This window comes from Athene noctua, chromosome 2 (assembly GCF_965140245.1).
Source record: "Athene noctua chromosome 2, bAthNoc1.hap1.1, whole genome shotgun sequence".
In the NCBI taxonomy this organism is placed as follows: Eukaryota; Metazoa; Chordata; class Aves; order Strigiformes; family Strigidae; genus Athene; species Athene noctua.
The window spans coordinates 30,251,760-30,271,982 of NC_134038.1; the positions used below are offsets into that span (position 1 = coordinate 30,251,760).

At 40.9% G+C, this 20,223-nt stretch overlaps 1 protein-coding gene across 1 annotated transcript; it reads right to left on the reverse strand.

Annotated features, from left to right (window-relative positions):
- Positions 1-297: 297 nt before the first annotated feature.
- Positions 298-18,937, reverse strand: LOC141957378 (carbonic anhydrase 2). The gene is made up of 7 exons (XM_074898768.1): positions 18,722-18,937; positions 17,956-18,153; positions 6,959-7,077; positions 5,436-5,528; positions 4,618-4,680; positions 3,439-3,594; positions 298-1,152 (listed from the first exon to the last, which is right to left on the reverse strand). The coding sequence occupies exons 1-7, from the start codon at positions 18,753-18,755 to the stop codon at positions 1,033-1,035; spliced, it is 783 nt and encodes a 260-aa protein (XP_074754869.1). The 5' UTR covers positions 18,756-18,937; the 3' UTR covers positions 298-1,032.
- Between the last annotated feature and the right edge of the window lie 1,286 nt (positions 18,938-20,223).

The window sequence follows — 20,223 nt, forward strand, 5'->3', positions numbered from 1 at the left end:
TTGGGTTGTTTTGTTTTGTTTTTTTAAGTAGGGAGGCAGTGTTTTAAATGGGGAAGCTTTTCCTAGGGGGAGATTTGACAGTTTTCTATTGCTCAAAACTAACACTTCCTTCTGCTGTCTATCAGAGAGCTACTTAGAGAAAATTTCCTAATGTATCCATACAGGTTGGCATTCACATTCACTGTCATTGAAACCAATTCCCAATATACTATATGTTTAGTAATTATGTTTAATATGAAAATTGCAAACAGATTAGTGATTCCTTTCCTGAATTAAAGTAACACCATGGAAGCAAAATATAAGTATAGATTTATTAGAGAAGTTATCTAAAATACAATATTGTTTTCCTCTTTAAATTAGAGCATATATTATTTCAATGAAAAGATATTTTGTATTATTTCTATGGTAACAACAACTTTTAAAGATAATACTTAGAACATTTTTAATTAAAAAAATCCAACACTACCATTAAGACATAATCAAGGTTGTCGATAGCATGGGTAAAAATGTAAAACAGTCTCAAAAATATTTACATGTCAGTTTCTTAAAATCTAAGAAGTCTAATTTTTAATATTCATTTTGCTTTACTTTCCCAAAATACTTTTTTTCCTAAATCATACCTAGATTCTTTATTCCTGTGCTTTTCACAAAGCTTCAAGTTATTGTTAGTTATGTGTCCTATCACACCAGTGGATGAGGTTTCTTAAAATGGCTTATTTTGCTCTCACCATATCCTCTCCCAAGTAGCCAAACATACTATTATACCATAGTGTCAGTCGCAGAAATAGTCACCAAAACACACACAGCCACACCCCTCCCATGCCTCCCCCAACCCCACACCTTAAGAACTCTTTCCTATTTGGCCAAGAGCCTTTCACATTTCATTAGCTGGCATTTTAGACGCAGAGCAAAAGAAAGAATGGATCTGGGAAACAAGATGTTGCCAGGCCACACATGGCAAAGGTCTGATTTGTGCTTAGCAAAAGGGGCTCCTCACAAACACAGCAAGTTCTAACACACTCAGCACTGAGGTTACTGGAAGGAAGCTCTGACTTCTCTGCTCTTCAGAGGCTGACATGGGCGCCAGTTGTCCACCATATGACACACAGGCTCATTCTCGGCACTGAAGCAAAGGCCACGGAGTTTGCACATCTGTGGAAAAAAAGCACAAACGTCCTCAAATGCATACCTTGCTTCTGTGGGATTATTTGAATTATACACCTTGGGCCTGAGCCAGAGGTCCAACTCAAAATTTCCCCAGCACTAATGGTCTAAAGAAATGGTCCTGACACAGGCTCTCCTGTCCACAAAGTATCCCACTAAGAACTAAGTACAAAAAACAAAGACCTAGGCACACATTTTCTGAACACTGTGCACAAAGAGCTGTTTGTCCTTGATCCAGATCTGAATTAAACCCCTTGCAGAATCCTTTGCAAGTGTATTGGTTTGGCTCTTCTGAAAGTTGGGTTTTTGTGTGTCCAGCTGATACTAAAAAATTAATTTACCTTACCCTTGGGTCAAATTAAAGCAGCAAAATTCATTCAAGATTTCTTGATTTTCAAATACTGCGAGAGAGAAAAATCCACAGATCCTACAGTATGCTCCACATCAGTAGGAGCATACTGTAAGGTCTTAGTGCTTGTTTCTAAAGTAAAATCAGTGTGTACACAGTCTGATGTAATAAAAGCACCTAAGCGGGCATCTCAAAACTAAGAAAAAGACTGTGCCAAAATAATAACCCACCCCAAATGTGATCTTGCAAAGACAGCTGGACTGCTGACAAAAATATGTAGGTGGGATACAGTATTTTGTAAGAGTCAGGCTTTCCCTCATTCAAGGAGGAAGGCCCCCAGCAGTGACCAGCCAGGTGAAGACTTTACCTTCAGGACCAACAGGAACAAAGTTCAGAGCTCAACCTCTGCCAGGCAATGCTGTGTCACTACAGCAAATGATAATGGGTTTGCTACACCCTGCTGTAATAGCCAGCTTTTATCTATCTTTGGAAAACCAACTCAACTTAAACCCAGTGTCAATACTCTGCTTTATGGTTTCTTGTTTTGATCCGCTTTGGAATGAAAAGGCAAGCTGCCACACACACTGTTTTGATCTCAAATCCATCTCTGAAATGTAGATGGTAATATGGAGGGGGGTGTGTGGGAGAAACAAGTGGTGCCTTTTACCACTTGCAGGTGGTTAAAGTAGGTGTAGTAGGAAAAACAAATCTATTTTGGTGAATATGCTCCTGCCCTATAAGGCGGCCGTATTTGCAAACCTTGGATTATCAATAGCAATACCAGCAGTTTAAAATAAGTAAACAGCGTCAACTTTAATGCTCCCTGGCAGTTTATTAATGGTAAGCATTTCTATAATTATTATTTCCAATAGTTCTTCCTTGTCATTTATTCTATCTTTCATTACGTTAAGTCCCGTAACAGCTCAGTTGCACTTTTTTTTTTTTTACATCAGCTGAATAAACCCCCTAGAATTATGCATATATAATGTTAGTATGCCTGACATTGACAAAAGGGAGTTGAGAGTTTGAAGGGTAAACTAAGGCCCTTCAGGGCTAGTTTATATTTATAGGGTCTAGATTCTATTTATATCTACCAAGCACATAGATGCAAACCCAAGGATGGAATGAATCTTGCCTCTGTGTCATTTCATTAGTGGATGGTGCAAAAAGCTAGAGCCAGGAGTGATTTAATCTGCACAAGCTCCTTCATACTAGGAAGACTCTATCCTCCTCAGAGTAAAGGGGTTTTTCAGGCAACAGACTTCTGGAATCTGCAAGTTTTCTCTCTTCCGAACAATACAGTTTTGTTAGGATTGTCACAATTCTGCGTGGGATTTGCCAGTCTGTTCTGTGCTGAATAGAACTTGTAAAATGAGCCCTGTGTCCTGGAAATGCTGGAAGATCAACAAACCAACCACAGGTCTACAGTGTAAAACTGTGGATGCAGAATACATGCTCTTCATACGCTTGGTAATCCCAGTATTTTCAGAGCAAGTATACGCAACTAGGTGATGTGTGCATGTACAGCAAACCTGCTGATGCTCACAACACATGCCAGACTAACTGTGCATGTGCAAAAGGTCTTTTCATGCATGCTACAGATTTTTACCACATGGCAGCTCTAACCATGTATCTGGAAAGCCTGATTAAATTTTTAAAAACCCCCAAATTTTCCCTGGACTGTGTCCAAGTGGGGGACAGCCTTACATTTTACAGCAAACTCTACTTCCACACATAGAAGCAGAGTCCTGACAGAAGAGGATAACCACTTCAGATCCATATTTTTGACATGTGATACTAGCTGTTGCCCTGCATAGCTCTGCAGTAACACAAACCACCACTTCAAAGATTGCCTGGAGGGCTGAACTGAAGCAATCATTATGACTCCAGTACACGTCTACTAGCACCATTCGTTTGAGACCTACCTGCTCAGGGCTGACAGTGATGGGCTCCTTCAGGACATGCCAGATTACACATTCAAGCAGAGGGGGAGTGGTCAGTGAGCCTGGGTATGTCCAATAGTCTCTGCATGCAGGAAGAAGTCCAGTGGGGTCAAAGTTTGTGAAGGAAGCTTGCTTTCCCTACAGTAGAGAAAGTAGGTGGGCTAGCATCAGGGAAGAGACCACATATACATGCCGGGCCAGCAGTACTTAAGTCTTCTACAGGAAGCTCCGTGTTTGGAGAAAGGCAGACATGGAGCTTGGCATGAAACACTAAGTGCTTCCTACAGTACATCTGGGATTAAAGACTTTCAGCAATGTATTTCTTGTAACATAAGACTTTCATTTGAAATGTTGAATTTATGTTCCTTGCTCCTAGAGATATGATTTGACCTTGCTTGAGGGAACAATAAGATTTCACATGCCACATACACTGACTGCAACAGAAACACGGAACCTGGGAGACCTGTTGAAGAGTCCATTGCAGTAAACGGCAACATCCATTTACCTCAAAGGGAGCCTGATGACAAAGATGACAGTGCAGTCTCATTCTTAACCTCTCCTTTCCACATCTCGCTGGGACACGCCTTTACCCACTGTGAAGGTACCTAATTACTCAGTAAGTACTTTTAGTTTCTCATTACTCAGCTCATTAAGATCACACACATTCTTCAGACAATATTTAAAATACAGAAAGGCGCTTTTTTTTTTCCTAAGAGTTGTATGTCCTGATCAAACTTCTTATCTGGACTCTCTCTAGAAATAGCCAAGAGAAACATGACCTTTTGGAGGAGAAAATTTATCCCACAGCAGAGATGATGGGAAGTGCCTTTTGCATCTGTCATCACTGACTAGAAAGGGCACCTAGAAGAGTAGTTTAGACAAGGAAAATGAATCCTACCCTACAGGTTTAAATGCAGTTAAAAGAAATGTAGTCAAGAGATACAAAATAATCGCCATTTCTAGTATTGTCTGCCCTCTATCACAACTTCATTCAAAACCATTTTGCATTGAGGATTACAGGAAGATCACTGCCAATGGCAGGAAGGTTTGTTTTACTGTCGTACATGCAGCAGACTGGGAAGAATTAAAAAATCCACTTTCTGAAGTAAGCAACACAGCACAGTTGTGATTGTGTCCTTCACCACAGGCAGCAAATATTACCTTGGTTTGAATGGAGTTCAGAGCATCCACAACTTTCTGTATTTCAGGCCTGGCATTTCCTACCTGTAACACAAACCATATGAAAAGAAAATAAACATGCATTCTCATGATACCTTTAGTTTTCCATTACAGTTCTCAAGGAAATATTTTATAGCATGTTTTCCCAGCACCATTACATTACATAACAGTAGTATTATAGCAAAAGTGACTGCAACTGTCTGTAAAATCATGCCACTTGACAGTCAGCACAAATAGGTCAGCCAAGGACACTGGGCAGAATAAAGGTAGTTTCATTTACAGCGTGTGGATTTATTTTTGGACTTGAGCTGTTCTTTTTTCATAGAAGTCACTCTCCTAACAAAATACAGTGAAGCCAGGACAAAGTGCACACTGCTGGGACACAATCACCTTCTCCAACTAGCTGTTAAGACAAGATGCTCTGGACATTTAAAAATGACAGGAAAAGGAAAATACGTGTTATTTAAGCTAGTCCTGTTGCAGATTCATACACACAGAACTGTCAATTATGCACATCACCTTTCACTGATAAGAGTTATGGCAGTGTCACTGTCATGATGAAGGCAAAGTATGCTGCTATAGGGCTGCCACAGTGATGATGGCAGTCATACTCCATGGCTGGTGTACAATCTTTATATTTAGAGCAAGACAAGAAACTGGAGTACCACCTAGTATGCTATGGGTTTAGGCAGTACAGCATAATGCTGCCTTATTCTGTATTTTAGACTCTTAAATCCCCACGCAACACAATGAACATACTGGACTCATCCAAATAATACAAAAGAAAAAGTTTAACTAACCTTCATAAAGATGCCTACCACAGCCAAACCATCAGGATGCTTCACAGCTTCAGCAAATTTACCATATTTTACATTCCAGTGAACAATATGGAGCTAGGAGCAAGAAAATAAGAAGCACTATGAAGACAATATTCTAATCACAATACTTTAAAAATGAGGATGCAGGAAAGTAATTTATTAAACATTAAGAGCAGATGGTGTTTTACTGCTGAGATTTAAAAACTTTTGTGTACAGTTAAGAATTTGTTGAATCATTCATCTACTTTCAAGTTTCATTTATGCAAAGATATTTCTGTCATGCATTTTATTTTGCTTCTCACTCTTATTCCCAGATGAGTTTTAAATGCAAACTGTGGCTGTATTGTTCTGCTTTTAGTCTGGTGAAGCTCCTGTTATCTTCAACATGAGTTTTTCCTGCATGCAGCCTGCAGGATTTTGAGGTAATGTTTAAATGCTGTATATCCTGGAGTTCTTATCAACACTGAAATACATGATTGTCAGTGTCAGAAGAAGCAGAGAAGACACATTAACTAAGACTGGACCTGCAATCCAGAGAGCTTTTAAAAAACAGTCCTGTGTTTCTGGAAAGCCTCTGAAAAGAATATGAAATTAATCTCCAAGTCACATTAGCCAGGATGCTGCTCTCTTTTTCATTTCCAAGTTATTTCTAATTCAGTTCATCTGGCTGTTTCCCTGCATCTGCAAGTCAAGTTGAGCAAGTAATTATGGTACTGTGAACAGAGGTAAGACAATGGCAAGTTTCTCAGATAAGAAAAAAGCTACTTCTATCTCATGAAAAAGCAGCAGAATCAATTAATTTATAAGACCATTTTTTTTTATCCAGCAATGCAAATCACATGTATGTTCAGTCAATGTGTATTTATGAAAGGGTTAAAAAAAAAGTCTGTCACAGCATCCAGAGGTAGATTTCTAAACAGGGGACAAGGAAAGGTGGGATGTAAGGCACTCAAGTCACCCCACTTCTGTAGAGAGATTATCATACAAAGCCGTAAGTGGTCCAAGGGACATCTGGAATCTTAAGGACATTACAAAGAGTGCCTGCAAGGTCTCACTTTGCAAGCTGCTCTTTACAGCTCCCCTTTGCTTCTTTGCTACCAAAAGATGAAAGGGTCTGCCTCAAAAATATTCTGTTGTTTATATAAATGTCTCTGATCTTAAGAACTGAGCCAGGAAAAAGGGATTTGTGTGTACAGAGGTGCTTTTCATAATTTTCAAGAGTCACCAAGAAGCAGGGAACAAACAGGGATAATTAATGTGGGCTTTTCTGCTTCTGTAGTCCCTTTGACATGATGTAGTTTAAAAAAAAAGAATATTACACGTGTCCTCCAATTCTAATCTCTGGTCTTGCAAGAAGTAGGTGTCATTGTACCATAATCTTCTATGGTAACCTCCACAATCTCATCCTGTGAAGATCTGTAGAGAAGCTGCTACTGTGGTGGAATATTAAATACATAAAATACTCATTATATACAAAAGACTGGAGAAAGTAAAGCATGTCCCACCTCTGCATCATACTTCACATCATCTACAGTGTGCTCAGACCCTTGGCCCTCACAGGATCCCCAGTGAATGTGAAACTGCGCCAGTCTGTAGACTCCATCCAGCGCTCCTCCTTGCAGAACTGCAAAGAAAGAGCCTCTATTAGCATCTCCCATAACCTTTGTTACAAAGTCTCACTTCAAAGTGAAATGGCCATCTCAAGTCTTCAAGTGAATTACAGTTTATTGCTCTACATGCTGCCATGCTACTCCAGACCATCTTCAATGGTACATTACTGCATTATGCCAAAATCAATGATAAACATATAAAAACATAAGTGACTTTACAGTGAGCATCTCATTGGCAATTTAACAGGCATGCTACTATTACAGGTGACGAGGGGAGAGCTAAGGATGTAACTTTTCTGTCACCAAATAAATAAAAAAAGGCCAAGAAAAAGAATAGCCTTTGTGAGAGGCCCATATAGAGTTATTCTACGGAAGTACACTTGAAGACCAAATAATCTTTCACTTACTAACATACTCTGTCCCTTCATTTTAGACACTTTATCCATTTAAGCCTTAATCCTGCAAATCCTGTGGTAGATCGTACTGAGCAAAATAGTTTTTGTTCCAAATTAAACCTGTTAGCTATGGGTTGCAGCAAGGTAAAGCACTAGACAGAGCAAGGCACTGCAGAGATGTGAATTCAAATCTCTCGTCCCTCGCATCCTTTACTCCTCAAGAGTGAGTTTAAAAAATGGTGGTGAAAATGGCAATGTCTGCAGAGACGAATTTTTTAAAATATGGATCAGAAGCGAGGCATTTACTTATGTTCTCCACTATCTGACATTACTCCTGCCCTGAGACTGCTGTAAATGGAGTGCCCAACCACACTTTGAATTATACAGGAGCGAGTTCCCCTGAGCTCCCTTATTCCACTTGTTAGTTTTAACCTTGTACTTAAACTGTGACCAATCACCATTACGATATGCAGGATCAAGCCCTATTACTGCAAAATGCTCAAGGCACAGACTATGTCTCCTCCAGTGCAGAATAAAGCACAGAACAATAACAAATAGTCCCATTAGAGCTATTTATCCAAGTTATTAGAGCAAGGTTTCACACTGGTTTGAGGGGGGGGGGGGGTGGGTGTGGGTTTTGGGTTTTTTTGCTAAGCATCTCAAATCCACAATCAAATCTTTAAGATGTTAGTATTTAAAAATAAAAATACTTTAAAATGTAATTTGAAGTGCTATATATCTTAGAGATCAATTTCTCTATATATACATATATATGTGGTGCATATATATATATATGCACACACATTAAAGTGACAGAAGAGTGTGGACATCAAATGTTACATGTAAGTGTGCTCTGTGTATGTGCCACAAACAAAATGGTTCTGTGGAGTAAATATGCTTTCCTTTCAGTCCACAGTTACTCTGGACACTATCACAATACGTGCATGTGTGAAAATATATATCAAATGCAGATAGGAAAAGGTCACTGCCTGTTCAGGTTTGAATAATTCTGATTATATGCAAGCATGGACAACAACAGCCATGGATATTTGGCAATGAAGTGAGAAGGATTTGACTAAAAAAATGGAATACATGAAAATTAAATATAAGATACAAGTAAAACACGTTAGTTTCCACTGGTGTGCCTTACACATGCAAAATTTGAGTTCAGTGGACAAATTTAGCATTTGCCTGGGGTTCCTTTGGGAAGTATATTTAGAAGTCTCCCAACATGTTATTTGAAAACCATGAATATATTTCCAGTACTGTAGCCAACGGACCAAGACTTGCCCTACCTATTGTCAAGCTATGTGACACAAAGAAGAATGGCTACTTAAAGTAATTAAATAAGAACATCTTATTCTACTTTTATGTTTCTGCATGTGCTAGTTGCCAAGAAGCGTAACTGTTTCAAGCACAAGACTACAAATCAGAATACTTCTTTTCAGAATGTGAATGTGCATAAATTCCGTTTGAAAATGAAGTAGCTGGTTGCTACGCCTTTACAGATGCAAAATCATTTAATCCACACAGTATCACGTTTCATTTAAAAATGATGCCATGGAGTTGCAATGTTTCAGTTTCAGTTTGTTTGGCTAATGGACTTGCTGCTCCTTGCAGGTACAAATGGACTGAGGTTCCACCATTCCACAATCTCAGAAAGCACTAGCGCAGCACAGGTTAATCTGCCATTATTAATCAATGGAAAGCATGCTGAAAAGCAGAACCATGCAATCTTCTTAGATCCATGTGCAGTGTTATTTCTCTACACAAAGTTTGTTACAGTCTCATAAAATTCAAAAGATGCACAAAAATCTCTTTGCAGTTTTTGCTTACTTTTCTCATTCTGTGGTTCTCAAATCCAGCACTAGCTTATTTTGACTCACAGCAGAGCATTCAAAGAAAGTAATAATTAGATTAGTGTGAATGAATACAAATTCAGCAGGCTTAATTACAGAACAGCCCTTCTTGCTCTAGCCTACATTTAGGATTTTTTTTTAAATACTTCTCAGCCCTTCCAAAGAAGTAAAATTTAAAATTAAACTTAAAAGGCAAAGTACAAATGTTCATTTCATAGCTTCATTTTTTTTTTTCAGCACAAGGTTTTTAAACCATTAATAAATGCTACCAGCTTTTGCAAAGTAAAAGTTCATTGAGAATTGGAGCAACATTCACACTGGTAACTTGTCCTGTGACATCCATTCAGGCCACATTGACGATAGAAGTCCGACCTTTCCATTCACTTTTTTTGAGGGATGGGGAAGTTCTGATCCATCTTTGAGCATCTGATTGTTAGCTCCCTTCCTTTCAAAATTAGCATTAGTGAAAACCATACTGAAAATACATATGTAGCTGTGTTCCCTCTTGTTATATAGCACAACTTCAGATGCAGGGTGAAGACAGCACAAGCCAACCTGGAAAACACTTTTCTTACAGATTCAACCTACTCAACACAATCTACATCATAACCTGGTCTCTACAGAGGTGTAACAGCCCAAGAGGTGACAGCTTGAAAGTGCAATTTTTTTTCTATTTAACAATTATTTGAAGTGTTACAGTGAGATTGAATTTGGAGCTACTTTGCTCAGATTAAGAAGCCGTAACTGTTTTCAACCTTCTACCCTTTACTGAAGAAGTTATACCAGTAACATCCAGTAATTGTATTGCACCGTTATGAAATGTTCTCATAACATTTTGTAAATTAGGTGAGCCTAAGTATTAGCAGCACTAATTTGGAAAGTCAAATAACCACACGAACTGTTCCGTTTATGTGTGTGGGATTTCTTGGATAAAGAAGGTGAACTCAGTTTGTCCCCATTACACTTTCTTGGGACATCTAGAAACACATAGAAGTCAAAAGGCATTTTGCTTCATCTGGGACAGCGGTTTACCAAGGCCACACAACTTCACTGTTCTATTTAAAGGCAAGTCACTGGGTAGTTACCCTTCCTATGTAGAACAGAACAGCTTTGTAAAAAAAAACACTGTGGACCACTTCATACCTTTTTTCAGGAAGTTGTAGTATCCACATCTGTGAATTTCTGTAGGTATACCGTGGAATTACTTTTATCAAGTTACCTCCTATGGGATGTTCTCTCTATACAGGGCAGGAGACTAATAAATGTCATCAAGGCATTAAACCCATCAAAGAAATAATCAAAATGGCTGAACTAGAAGATTGTTTCATGAATTAGAATTAATTCCTTCCTGTGATACTAATTAGCATGGTAAGAAAAATACTACTCTAAAGTTCACTACTCTGAGAAAATGCTCTTCAAATGGAAATCAGACAGCAAAGCTCCTTCCAGTAGCTAAAATAATGGGTCCACTACAGCACAATGGATGTCCAGAGCTTCAAATTTAGGAAATTCAGTTCTATTTGAGACTCCATCAAAAACTATCAGCAGGACATTTCAAGCACCTTACCTTTGAGCACAGCCCTCTTGCACACACACTGTTTGGCATAAAGCCGTAATTTTGTACCAGCCTACAGTAGATGCACATGTGTATGTGACGTTGTGTGTATGTAAATATATGCATTGTATTCATGTTAATGTTTTGTAATCTTCTGTGTATACAGACATCTGTATAACAAAAAACAGGACTTGAGGAGATAAGGTAGATGAAGCATTACTTGAGGGGAAAAAAAAAAAAAATCTCGACCACCATACACTACTGATAGCACAAAAAAGGCTCTTATGAGGATGCTCATGGATTAACCTCATGTTCTTATGCAAGGATGGGCTTCCCCATCTGACAGACTGAAGAGTTCAGTTAGGGTAAGCTGTCACTTCTGTGACATGTGGAGTACAGAGCATCACATTTTGCGTGATGTTTCCTTCTTCGTGTTATCTCTTTCAGACATTCCTCCCAGCACACTGTATCGTGACAAGCAAGAGTGCAGGACAGCATGCAAGCATCCGACTGTAGGGATCGTACTTGCAGAAAACATGTGTAACGGGTTTCACCAAGAGGACAACTACGTATTTGGTATCTCTTAAGAAAAACACCCTGCTCTGACATTGCTAGAGGGTTAGCCTGATAAAGCAACAAGGATGTTCCACAAAGATAGACCAGAATAAAACGTGCCAAAATGCAGAAGGTCTGCAGAGGCATGTATCGCAGCGGGTCAGTGATTCTGATTCACCTCAGTTGAACTATTTCATCCAGACTGGGTAGCAGCCAGAACAACTCTGACCTGCTTAAGGATATAAAGTCATTTAAGTTCTTAATCTTCCTCACACTCCCTGGGACCAGTGGAGTTTATTTCTCATGTAGTCTCTTAAATGGAGGTTCCCTAAGAATTATAAGGTGTTGTACTGAGTCCCTGATCAGCCTTCAATCCTCATGTTTCACCATATGAGCTGACAATGGCCTCATAAGAGCAGAGTTGGAAGCATTAAAGTTCTCTTAAAATCAACTACTGGTTTAATTTCTGATGGTAGTAACTACAACACTAATCCTAGTGACTGCTTACTGTACCAAAAATTGTGCATTGGGCATGGTGCTCATATTACATTGAGATCTAATGAAGGATTTTTATTTTGAAGCCCAGAGCCAACCTTATCCTTGGCTGCATCAAGAGAAGTGTGGCCAGCAGGGTGAGGGAGGTAATTCTCCTCCTCTACTCTGCTCTGGTGAGATTCAACCTGAGATACTGCATTCAGCTCTGGGGCTTCCAACATAAGGACATGGACCTGTCAGAGTGAGTCCAGAGGAGGCCACAAAGATAATCAGGGGGCTGGAACCCCTTATGAGGACAGGCTGAGAGAGTTGGGGTTGTTCAGCTTGGAGAAGAGAAGGCTTCAGGAAGACCTTCTGGCAGCCTTCCAGTTCTTAAAGGGGCCTACAGGAAAGATGGGGAGGGACTCTTTATAAAGGGAGTGCAGTGGTAGGATGAGGGAGAATGGTTTTAAACTGAATATGGGCAGATTTAGATTAGATAAGGAATAAATTCTTTATTGTGAGTGTGAGGCACTGGAACAGGTTGCCCAGGGAGGTTGTGGATGCCTGGCAGTGTTCAAGGCCAGTTTGAACAGGGCTTTGAACAACCTGATCTAGTGGAAGGTGTCCCTGACCATGGCAGAGGGGTTGGAAATAAATGGTCTTTAAGGTACCTTCTAACCCAAACCATTCTGTGATTCTATTAGCAAACTTAAGGTGTGAGCACTGCCTCCAAATACCCAGCAGTCTTTTGTGCCTATAAGCAAATGAACAAATATATCAGCTGGGAAGAGTAGTCATGGTGACATTTGGCACAGATTCATTACATCTTAAAAATAAACTTTTCAAAGTGGTCCTAGCTGATAGCAGCTGACTAGTTTCTCCTAGTTTTGCATTAAAAGCACCTCTAGAGGAGGTATTTGGAAGAAGTGAAGGAAGTTGCCACAACTGTTAAATGCACAATCCATGTCAAACTTCTGCTGAAAAGTTGCATGTTAAAATAAAAAGCTGATGTAAGTGAAGGATAGCACTTTTGGGCTCTGTAAAGAAATGAAGGCCTGAAACATGTAAGACTGATCTCAAGCCCCCTCATCTTCCTTTCCAGTTCCTGGAAGCACTATAGCTATTCTCAAATCACTTGCTTACATAGGCTTTACAGCTTCTGGTGAGCTCAGTTCACAAGAGAAATGACTTAATGATCACACACCCTCTGGGACCTCTGACTTTACTAGTCAAGCAGTGCACAAATTACTTGTGACACAAACAGGTGTCTGAATACAGTACCCTAACACTATAAGCAATCAGTTCACATTTCTGACTCTAAAGGGTCAACACATCGCTTAGGCTATACTGCATTGTGGACCTTCAATCCCTAACTGTATACTGATAACATGCAATATTATTCTGGCATACCTAATATTACATCACTGGAGCTGGGAAGCCTAAAAATAGACCAGCAGCAGTGACTTCAATTAAGAGCTGTGTCGTAAAGATAGCAGATCTGTGTGTTTCTTCCTCCATTTACCAGCTGAGGTGGAAATGTAGGAAAAGAACAGTGGCACAACTTTCAGAGTAACTCACTGCCAACCAAGCAGTGCTAGCACTGGCTCTTGAATAACTCATATAATAGACCAGACTGGTTCGTTTACAGTGAGTCATAATTCATGACAGCTGAAGCACCCTCATTAATATTTACAATTATAGGAAGAATTGGGTAATAGATTTGATTACATCTATCAAAAGTCTCACAAGGGGTGCTAGTATCAAGGTCAATACAGTATTTTCATTTCCCTTGATGATCTCATAATTTTAGATTTAATATTTACAAAAGTGTTGGATTTACTTGGGACTCTGTCTTGGATTTCAATATTACCTCTAGCTAAGCAGCAAGGAAGGACAAGGAAACAATTAAGAGACCTGTCCACATGCAGAAATTACCAGTACATTTAACAACGTCTCTAGAGCCCTACACCATAGCTGGAATTCACTCCTGTCAGGTTCTACAGCTAAAATACAGTACTTTAACATTCTTGTTATGGAATAAATTAATTGCTGATTGACATCTTCATTTTATAAGCTCATGAACCACATGATCAGAAAAAACAGAATACAGTGTCTACTGCTGTGAGCATTTACCATTTGAATTTCAGGTTTTAGGTGACTTCTGAAAGTTTTCCAGGAAACTCAGAGAACACGTTACAAGTATGTTACAAAATCTTCTTGCAGGCTCTTGAGGCTTTCTTGAGCAAAGTCACTTCCCGTGGTTTTACAGCTCTGAGAAGTCAGTTTACTTCTGTCTTTTAAGAGTAAAACAATACACATATCCTTACAGCAGACTATAATATCAAGTGTTTAATATGATAAAGTAACTACCCTGAATGAGACACTCCTTTGCAATAAAGTTCCTAACTTAAATTATAATAACGAACTCTATGTTATCAGCACCGCTTGCTTTACTCGTATGTGGAAGGTCAGGTCCCAGGATACAAGAGTGGATGAACCTGAATTTGGAGTTTTATTTCTAGTGACACTTTTACCATAATGAATTTTTGTTTTTATTTAAAGTTATAGAAACTTTAAAGATGAATGCCTACAAACATTTTGGCTCTCACTATTATTAAGACAAGAGACATGAGAACTGAAAAAGCAACTGCAAGAACTGAAGAAGAAGAGAGACTGAGTAACAACTGAAAGAAGTCACTGTTCACTTTCTACATACAATTCCAAGAAAACATTCTGAAAGACTGCAAGGAAACAAGAGAAAAGATATCCTTTTATCTAAGAGAAAGTCATAGTTTCAGCAAACAAAAAAGTGTCCATAAACAAGGCAATGATGGCTTGTGAAATTTCATTTCCATACACCATTTCCACCAACTAACAACTGTGAAATCTGAAGGAGATTCACTCTGGGAATTAACTGAGCCTTTAGAAGCGTGTTCTGGAATATAACAGCTGTCAAATAACCCAAGAAATTCAAAGGCTGCACTACAAAAAAATTAAACCGGAGATTGGGAGTAACTGCTTAGAAAGAGGGTTTTTCTAAGCACGTTAGTAACATCAAAGCATATCTAAGAAAATTAGTAAGAAAGTAAAATAAAGTCAGGTTCTAAAGCTATCAAAGGTTTTAACATCATTTACCTATTAAAACATCACTAAGAGAAAACATATTATGATCATAGCCATATTTACAACCTGAATCAAGTGTTATGTCTGTAAACCCCCACCTATCAGTAAAGAGATCTGCTAAGGGCAGAGAAAAAAACCCTATTTCTTCTGTGAAGATATATTAGTCATATAAATTGCACCTAGATTATTCTTGTTTAAAAAGTTAACACTTATTTTACAGCCTTAAGATGGGATATCATTTTAAGAAATTTTTTTTTTTTAGATTTTTAGTTTTTCACCTATATGGGCAGAAGCTTTTTATTCCATGTTCTTGTATGCACACACATACTGTAAGAAATACACATTCTGGGGGAACAGCCTTTTATTTGGGGGAAAATATTTTATGCCAGAATTTTAAATATTGTGACATCTACTTGTTGGTACTTGTGATCAACAGTATTCACATTACTTATTTTCTGAATCAAAGTAGTAAGTAACAATTACTTTCAAAGTTTTATCCAATAATGTATTAGTATAGTAAAAATAGGTAAGAAAGCTAAAATAACTATTACTACCTCTATTTTTTTATTGGAAGAACTCATTTTGCATACTCTGAAGAGGAGTCAAACAGACATTAATGCCTACAACTGCTCTTCCATTTACTTCAGGGTCATTACTTACAAGCCTGAAGATTCTTAATGAATGGATTTACTTCTTGGTGTGCAGTTATTCATGTCTTGAAGATTATTCACAAACAATGATCTTACTACCTCATTTTGTGCCTACTACAACAAGTTATTCATTACTACATATGGGACAGCTCACAGGAGCAAATACAGCCTGTATAAAGTATTTACAGGATTTTATTCCTTTGTCTTCTGTAAAACCTACCAGCACATCATGATCTCCCCTAGTTATCACTTGTGTGACTGTTGCATGATGTCTAACCAAGAATTTGGTACATGCATTATAGTTAGTCTCAAATTCAAAAATAGGAGTGAATCAAGCACAGTCAAGTCAAAGACAGCTCTATTTTGTGTAAGGAAAGTAGGTTACCTAGTTAACTGCATACAAATGAAGCCATTAAGCATGCTGCCAGGTAGATTCTATGCACTGTAATTTTCGATAGGAAGTGTGATGCTAAAGGAACCACCCTTACCTGGCTTCACAGAGATCTGTTTAATGTTTTTTTCTAAAGAATAATCAGTGTCTGATTCACTAATAGAGCTACTGAGAATGTTTCTACTTGCATCTCCTATCCTCCCACTCTAAAAGCTGTGTCACTGCATATCTGTCAGAGGATCCCTGTCACAGATGTTCTGGTTCTGCACTGACTTTCCTCATAAAAATCATTCTTCCCACAGACATGTCTTTAGATTATTATCTGTTCCTGCCATTTTCTCATCCCAAGTTATCAAATAAAACCTAATGTTCAGTCTTTTCAAAGTTACGCACACACAAAGTGAACACATAATAGTGTTGTTACATGGTGAAGACCTGAACCTGCTTCCCTTGGGCTCAGTGAGAGCAGGATGACAGCAAGAGCTGACTCGCAGGTAGCTGGTGAAAACATAATCCTGTTTTGTTCTCTGAATCATTTACCTTATTCCCCATGACACTGTGAAAATGAACATGTGTTCAGCTCTTTGGCTCCTCAGTGCTTCAGAAAAATAAACACTAAGAACCCAGAATACTTTTTTCCTTTAAAAAAACCCCATACCAATATTGATCTGGATGCTCTGTGCAAATTATACATGGATCTGTGTGTATTTTTACAACTGTGAATGCTTACAGCTGACCACTTAATATTGCTCAGTTATAAAGATTGTAATAAAAATACAAAGTCAAATTCTTAGTGCAATGCTGAATGTCTGTTATGTTATACTGTTATATTACATTCCCTGCAAAAACATTACAATTTTAGTAGGCATGGATCATTTGTTTCCAGCACCATTCCCTAAAGGACATTGCCAACAAAACGCTTAGGAAAAACAGGGTGCTTGCTCAAGCAAGCTAAATCAGGCAGTGACTTACAATGGGATTGTTTTTGCTGTCTAAATTAAAAAATAGAGGCACATTCATTGTAGCAGAGTGATGATTTCAGCAAATTCAGCCAGCTGCAAAACTACAATTAAAGAACTACAACTAAAGATAACCTGTTGTAACTGTGGCTTGGATTTCATCTGTCCATCAGCACACCCATTCCTTTTAGTAAGGATTACTAAAAGGTTTGCAGGATTTAGGGCTTAATTTCACCATACAGTACAATGAACAGTAAGACGCTGTAGAACAACTACCTGCTTGCAGACTTTATAGGAATATGTCAGGTACGTTATCTAGAAAGCCCAGTGTCAGGAAAACGTCAGGGATAATACTTGTTTAAATTATAAAAGAATGAAGAGGTATTTCCTAATAATTCCTCTGTTTCTGTACTAACCTGGGAGCATACTGGCTTCAGAAATATGAAATAATATTTTGATAACCAAAGAAACTATTCCCAAACTATTTCCACTTCAAGTTGTTAACTGTAATTCTTTGTTATTCTGTAGCAAATTTCCTCCTACCATGTACTTTACCGCCTCTTTTAACCATTTGGTCAATAGTTTATGATGAACCATGCCTAAAATTGTTCTTGTCAAATATATTTTTTTTTTTTTTACTCTTCACAGCTGAGCCCTTACGCAAATCCTTTCAATTTAAACAAAAATAAAGCAACTCACTTTTCTGGAGTTTACAGCCGGGCAGCTCAAGACAGCCCAGATAGGTTTAGCTCACTTCTAACGTCAGCTCAGTTTCCTTCCAGCCTAAAGGAGCTGAATCCTGACCTTACTGAAGCCAAAACACTTTGGTGATTTTTTGCCTTTTAAAAACCCCTATGGCTGGCCTCAGCAGACATTTTAGCAGCAGTTTCTCCCATCTCCACTCCCGCACACGAAGATGAAGTCTCACCTGATTTGTCGGAGGAATCATCAAACTCCACGTTGAAGGAGTGCCCGTTGTTGACTATGTTTCGAGCCGTGCCGGCATCATAGCTGAAGCTGAGAGGCTTCAGAGAGGAGTCGTACTTGGCGGCCTTGCTGCTGATGGCAATAGGGGACTGGCGCTCCCCATTGGCGATGGGGAAGTGTTCGTGCCAGTGAGCGGGTCCTGCAAGACAGCGTAAAGCAACTCGGTGGAAACATCAAAAGCTCGGGGGATATAAACGATAACCCTCACTCTAAAACCCAGGATGTTTTTAACGCTAGCATCAGCCTTTACTAAAGTACCACCTGTGCGGGGTGCCAGTGCCGGCAACACAGCGGGGAAATCCCACCTGGGGAGCAAGGCGGGGACGCGGCAGCCCCTCAGCCGGGGAGGCTGCGGCGCGGGTTTTGCCGGGGAGTCCTGCTAGGGGCCACCCCGTCCTGCCGGGGCAGCGCCCCGTCCTCCCCTCTTCCTTGCCCTGTGACCGAAGTAAAGGACCGGCAGCGGGAAAGCAGAAGATGCTCCAGGCAAATCGCGATGCGCGCCTGGCTGGCTGCTCAGGCGCAGGTGGCATCTCAAGGTTAAAAGGGGGAGAAAAAAAAAAAAAAAAAAAGCAAAAGCGCCACCGGGCTCATTCCCGCTCAGGTTAAGGGCTCAGCGCGACGCGCAGCGGGCACGTCCCGGCGCTGCTGCCGGGGACCGGCGGCAGGTGCGGTGCGGTGTCCCGCCCCGCAGCCCGCCGGGCACTCACCGTCCTGGCTGCCGTACCCCCAGCGGTGGGACATGGTGCGCGGCCCGGCTCGGTGCGCGGAGGCTGTCGCAGCGCCGTGCCTCCGCCGCGCTCTCAGGGGCTTTTATAGGCTCCCGCCAACTCCATGCCCTTCTCCGCGGCCGGAGGAAGGGGTGGGGAGCGCGGCCGGGGGCGGAGGGAGACTCCGCTGGGGGCGGAGAGAGCAGTCCCTTATAACCCGCGATCCGCCGCGCCCGCGGAGCTGCGGCGGGCCCGGCCCGCAGCGCCCCCGAGAGCCGGGCGGCGCGGGGCGGCCGTAGCCAGGGCGGGAGCACCCCCCCCCCACCCCACCCCCAGTCCTTCCTCCCACCCGCGGCTCCCCCCCGCCCGCATTGCGCACCTGCGGGCTCCCGGCCGCTACGCGGGGCGCTGCGGAGCGCCGTGACCTTGGGGAGGTGCCGGCGGGCCGGGGGCGCGCGTGTCCGTGCGCGGGTGCGTGTCCGTGTGCGTGGGGCCGGCGCCGCGATCCCCTGCTGCTCCCTGCCGGGGGCGGCCGGAACGGCGCGGCCCCGGCACCGGCACCGGGGGCGGGGGCGCCTGCGTCCCGCCGCGCCGGGAGGGGGCTTGCTGGGCGCCGGGAGGGGTTTGGAGGGGATTAGCGGGGTTTGCCGGCGGGGGTGAGCGCGCCTAGCAGAGGGGAGGTCACGCGTCACAAAAATGAGGACGTTATTGCTTATGACTTGATAGTGTATTTTTTCTAATCATTTTCGGAGAAGAGAGCGGGTAGAGCTGCGCCTGTATTTACTTCTTAACATTTGGGAAATACGTACTTACCGTGAGAGCGGCTCAACTACCGCTCCTGAGGATGGACTTGCAAGATTAAAACTGAGCAATACATATTTTAGATGTTTTTATATTGCCCAACACGCTGGTGTTTTACCGCAGGACGAGAGGGATCAGACCCTGACAACCTTTTTACAAAGGGCTGAATTCTCCCTGCCCCTGCGCTGCCGCGGGGTGAAGCCATCCGCACCCCAGTGGGTTTGCGAATCCTTTTTGAAGGCTGTTCTGCGTCCTCTTGCTCCGAGCAATTTTGGGGATGAGAATGACATCATAACTGTAATATTAGTTTATCCCATTTTCTTGTTAGGACTGTTTATTCAAATATGATTTTAATTTGATTGGGTTGCGATTCAACCCCATGGGTCTAAATTCTGTCGTCAGTGAGGTCGCTGTAAATCTGGAATAACAACACCAGAATGACCCCATAGTTTACATTCGACATTGTAAAATGTGTGCCATTTGTTTTCATTTGTTAAGAGGAGGGAGAAAAGTCTATTCATACAATGTAGTTACTGTTGCTAATAGCAAAAACAACCAGCTGGGAAATCGCTTATAAAAATTAAAGGCATTTCTCAGTCTCCTTTGACTATAAGCAGAAAATATTTAAAGCTTATTACTGATTCACACGGTGTGTGTCCTCTCGTATTTGCATGCCTCTACTCAGGATGGTTTAGCAACCA